Source organism: Eurypyga helias, unplaced genomic scaffold (genome assembly GCF_000690775.1).
Source record: "Eurypyga helias isolate BGI_N326 unplaced genomic scaffold, ASM69077v1 scaffold14411, whole genome shotgun sequence".
Lineage (NCBI taxonomy): Eukaryota > Metazoa > Chordata > Aves > Eurypygiformes > Eurypygidae > Eurypyga > Eurypyga helias.
The window spans coordinates 18,195-23,866 of NW_010229015.1; the positions used below are offsets into that span (position 1 = coordinate 18,195).

Consider the following 5,672-nt stretch of genomic DNA (forward strand, 5'->3'; position numbering starts at 1 on the left):
AACTATTGCAAACTAAGTTGCCTCTGCTACTACTATATAGTAGAACTTTTTTTTCCATGAGAATAGACACCTCAGTAATCCTTACTAACCTTTTATTTTCATCACTACTTATTTCACTTTGAAAATTTAGTGAGCCTGCAAATCAGATATAGGGAAAAACTTTGCTATGTATGGCTGTACCAAGTGTTAGCCATTATTTGGTTATCAGCTATATCATCATTTGGAAATGAGACTTGAACACACTACATCACTCTCTAATTTTTGGGACATCATTCCTATTTACAAACACAGAAAGAAAAGGGTAGGACTTGCCAACGGTTGCCAGTCTGCAAATTAAAAAACCCAGCTGCAATCCAGTTAACGACTTTGTAAGGGTAACTGGAAATCGTAACGCTACTTACTCACTGAAACAATGGAAAACCGCAGAAAGGGAAGCAGTGGTAATTTGGATCACACCTTCAATGTTTCTCCTTCCAAGACTAGTCTACAGAAGGTCAGAATCTGCAACATTAGTTTATGTTATCTCCATGGGGGATTAAAACCTATTTAATTTTTGGTGGGGTGACAGTGGTAATTGGAAAAGGATTCAAAAAAGATCAGCTATGTAGAGGAAAAGAAGAATTGTCTTAGCCTAAGATTGAGAAATCTTAATACAAGAAATGTAATCTTCCCTGCTTGTAGGGCTGTCATGAGTTAAAATCCACCTAGTCTTAAAACTACCATAGTTATTTCTGACAGACAAGTAAAAGATCAAACAGAAGTGGAAAAACAAGCTTTCTTTACATTCACAATGAGAATATGTGTAGAGACACCACTGGGTACGCATGTGTGTGGGTGTAGAGACACACATACATGCATACACATGCAAACACACCACAGTTGCTTTCGTATCCACTACTCATGATTTCACATGTTTTTTTTTTCAAAATTAAATATAATACACACAAAAAAACTAGTTTCTCTGAGAATTTTAGTTCTGTAAACCATGAACAACTTGAAGACAGGATGCTAAAACGGTATGGGGTTTTGGTAAATTCTTTCAGGTGTATATTCATCAGTAGAGTAATCCACATTTTTCTTATTTGGCTATTTCAATGCATGGGAGCACAACTCGTAAACATGATTTTTGCTAGTCTTTCACATGAATATATTTAACAGAGCTGCGTTTTTATTGTGGCTAGTCCATTTCCCTACTTTTTTCTCCACTAGGTGGCACAATTTATATTATTTTCTTAGACAAAGTCTTTTACTGACCAAAATAAGGTCTATATTGAAATAAAACTTTCCTAATAAAAAGAGTAAATAGCACATCGATTGAAAACCAGAAGTCTCTTACCACCCCCATAAATGAAAAATAGAACATATTTAATTAAACTCATACACACCTTGTGCCTATGTTTGAATTCTCCCTTTAAATATTGTCCCCATTTCAATTACTTCATTTATTGACTCTTAATGAGAACTTGTTATTTGTTAAACCAGGACTTCCATTGCCTTGCTATAAAATGTCTTTAAAGTAAGTGAATCAGGCTAGGCTACCATTTCCTCTACAGCTCCTGAAGAAACAAGCCAAGACAACAGGTAACCCAAAATGCAAAATCATACTGCTGAAGAGCAGAACTTTCCTATAATGTGCTTGAGATGGTTGGGTGCTAAGTAACTCTGAGTGAAGCCAGGCTACTTGTATTACAACAGGCTATCTTAAAAGAGAAACAGGCTGAGAACTATCTTGAGACAACCTCAGGAGTTTAGAAATAGAATAGGATGTGATGACGTTGCTGATGCAGAAAGCAGATAGAGCTTTACCGGAGACAGTACTAATGTTCATAAGAAAAGGAAGGAAACCAGGCAGTTCAGTTTCTGAAAGCCTCAACCAGTCAAAATTCCAGACGTGAGAAACTGGATGGTAACCCCACGGGTTTGGTGCCATTAGGTTTGTAACATAACCTGTAGCTGAAGTCATGGGAAATACCATAAATGCTACACCAAGAACTCTTTTTCCTCTAGCTTTTTGAAATAAACTCATTCTTGGGTGCTCTGTATGAGGATTATAAAGTTTTCTTACATTACTATAAGGTTCTGCAGAAAATATACCTTAATGTATTGGCCCACAAAAAGGTTGTTAGAGGACTTGCTGTCTTTTCAAACACTGAGACTGAGAAGCATCTTACAATTCATCTATTCATTCATGTTTAATTCATACTCAGAAGATTTCTGTCATTATGCAACTTCAACCAAACCCATAGACCCCACCGTGATCACAGACTTACTCTTGTCAGTAGTTCATCCATTTCTGACACCAGGGTATCCAGATTTTCTTGTGCTAGCTGAAGAAGTCTCTCTGGTGCTCGCTGAGGTGAAAGCAAATGCTGTTGGGGAGGATGAGATGGAGAATGAAAATCTGTATTTAGTGGATCTCAGTGCTTCCAAATATTGTAGAAGAGAAGAATCAAAAATTTCATTTTCAATACAGTATATAACCCCTTTTGTCACTGACTCTTGTGTCACACCCATCCAATACACTTTTCTCAGGAGTCTTGACAGCTCTACATAGTTTAGTGGAGAACTTGTAAGTATGGTAGGGAACGTAACTGCTCTGTGGACCATCTGGATGAACACCATTTTAGTTGCAGGCAAAATGACTTCTTCTGTGCCTGCAGCATAGTTCCTTGCATATACGTACACTTAATAAAATAAGTCAAAATAAATAACTGTAATAATTATGTATCAACCAAAGCAAGTTTGAAGTAATTAAATCTTGAATCTTTCCTCTTCCTACTCACTGCTGTACGTTTGAACTGATTCAAGTACAGTTGTGCTGAATCTGTTATTTAAGTATGTGAATACTGTGAACATACCTTTAATTCCTGTGTCATGTTCTCAAAACCATGCAACATTTTATACGGAGCAGGCAGTGGACCACTAAGGTTAACACTCAGCAGCATCTGGTTTAGCCGATCCAGGTCAGTGAGGAGGAGTCCTGTGCATTCATCATCACAAGCTGTGGGGAAGAACAGCAAAGCTTATTTATTCTTGTTAAATGTTTAAGACACATGTTTGAGTTAAAATTTTATGGCACATATACAATTCTGTGAGAGGTAACACTAATTTCAGATAATTTACCCCAAAAGCATACTGTGAGGAAAAAATAGAAACAACAACTAAGGAACAGGAAAGATCTTATTGCTTAGGACTTGATAATGGGTCAATTTAATATGAGACTTGAAGAGAAAAATTGGTAGCGTTGTCCATATATTGGACTAGACAACATAAAAGTTTAAATCAGGTGAGCAATTTGGATGAAGTTTAAGAAAAACAGACAGGTAATTTGGAAATTCTGAGGAGCACTTTAAGAAGTAGCACAGTTGTCGATTTGAACATTAAAAAAACCATGAAGAAAACTTACAATTTACATACCTTAAAGTCATATGACAGCATGGTCAAACAGGCTAAACTTGTAATGCACACAGTATAAAGTGTCCAGGTAAAAACACTGACAGTTTTCTTTTAAGAAGTGTTTTTCCCTACCTCCTTTCACTAACCTTTTTCTAATTTTTTCATGTATGTTTCCTTTCTTACAAATCCTCTTTGGCATGAAAAATACTGCTGTGTGCTGCATATGCTGAAAGGAGTTTGCATTTCCCCCCTCCTTGCTTTCTATTAACCATCGCAATAAATTCTCATAACCTTAAAGTCTTGTATCATTTATGCTGCAGACTGAAAAATTCTTCATCCTTTACAACAGAGTTGTGGGAATGCCTTTCTGTTTCCCTGCATAAAGATGCTATACAGGACTGGCAAACCTAAACAACATCTCAGGAGATGGAGCAAACTGTGAAACAATGAATTCACTGGTGAATTCAGAGACATGGAGTGTTGTATCTAAAGTTTTATAAGTATGTAGTTATTTCAGCAATACTCCTAGGTAGCTCAGTGGGTTAAAAGGAATCACTAAACAATATGTATGTTTCTGTAGAAAAAGAAAAGTAATTTTCAGAGATTTTTTTTTTCCCCTAAAATCTATTCTTCAGGTAGATTAAATCTTTTCAGTTCTTTAAAGTTTTCACAGTTACCTAAATGTTGTTCTTATTCTGTAGGTTGGCTTTTTCAATACAGCAAGGAGTTGAGTCAAATACAGAGAAGACAAGAATAATGAATACTAGTTTAATATACCATGAAACTCATGTGATGATTGAAAAGGAGACAAAATAGATGCTGGATTAGTGCAGTAAGAAGTGGGTGGAGAAAACTAGATGCTGTTATTTTAAGATTTCTTTTTGCATTTTCATTGCTTCCATTTGCAGACTTCTTCCTCCTATTTCACACTATTATGTTACATAAGCTGTTCTGCACTGGGACTTCTCTGTCATTCTTAATTGTGGGCATGATACATTCTGATGTATGCTTCTATGTGAAATTAAAAACAAACAAAAAAAGCATATTATTATCCCAACTCTTGTCATCTGTGTGCTTCCTTTTAGAAACCTAAGAGAATTACAGGAAAAGCAAATATTACGGCCAACTGAATGTTTTACATGACAAACACCTGTTCTGTATGTAGCTGCTCAAGAAGGTAAGGAGACCTGACAGTAATTTTGCAGGAGGCTATTAAGTGATCATAGAACCATAGAATCTTTTAGGCCAGAAAAGACATTTAAGATCATCAAGTCCAACCATTAGATCTCAGACCTCAAAAGGTTTGGGGTTTGTTGTATATATATATTAAAAAAAAAAAAAAAATTCAAACATTATTTTACTTATGAAACAAGCATCAAATCCATTCACCCTCAAAACTGTAAGAGCTGTTAGTAATAGAATTCTAAAAATTTCCTACGTGTTAAAGACAAACTCAATTCACATCAATAAGAAAAAAAATGAACAGCTTATGAAGACATGAAGTATTCTCAGTGAGTAAACAATTGCTAAGTGAGCATTCAGTATAAATTACCACCTCTGGCATGATAATCAGTTTGAAAAGAGGAACTACATCAAGTGAGGACCACAGCTGGCTACATGAGACAGGACTAAGCTACTCCAATACGCAGACTGAGATGTACTGTAGCTATGGGAAATATTTCAAGAGCATGATTATATTTTATAAGACTAAACACTTCCATGTCTGTCTATAAAACTGTCATGATAAATCTGTGTCTAATATTAACAAATGCAGCACTAAATTCAGATCATTACAGCAGCGCAAGCATGTAAGAGGCAAATCATGCAGTCGATATTACAATAGTCCAGCAAGCAATTAAAGCAAATTACTGCATTTTCCATTTTCACCACGCTTTCCCATGCACAGTAAGTCCTGGAAGGGTTTTCACTTACCTCTTGTGAGAAGTATCTCCAAAGCATGCATGCCAATGAAATGTTTTTTTAAAAAGTAATTGCTCAAGCAATGGAAGATTCTGTAAGTTTATAGACATCTAACCACTTATTTCATCTTACGAAGAGAAGATAATCTACAATAAAGGCATCATATCTCTGAGCCACAATGTGTTCCTCCAACTGAGTGATTATCTAACACAGTCTTGCTTTAATACATTCATTGCTGTTAAGATTCAGAAGTTTTATGACTAAGTAATTTTTGGCCTGAGTGTAACCATGCAATCTCTGATATGAGGTGATACCCTATCACAGTCGGTGGCTTTTCAGTATTAGTTTCCTTTTGC

General features: G+C 35.8%; 1 protein-coding gene across 1 annotated transcript in view; it reads right to left on the reverse strand.

Moving 5' to 3' along the window:
* Positions 1–5,359, reverse strand: part of LOC104516043 (laminin subunit alpha-2-like) — a 13,139-nt gene extending 7,780 nt beyond the window's left edge. Inside the window, exons 1-3 of the mRNA XM_010160239.1 lie at positions 5,329–5,359; positions 2,859–3,001; positions 2,271–2,369 (exon numbers count right to left, since the gene is read on the reverse strand). Of these exons, the coding sequence (XP_010158541.1) occupies positions 2,271–2,369; positions 2,859–3,001; positions 5,329–5,359 (273 nt within the window). The remainder of the gene's footprint in view (positions 1–2,270; positions 2,370–2,858; positions 3,002–5,328) is intronic.
* Positions 5,360–5,672: the final 313 nt, after the last annotated feature.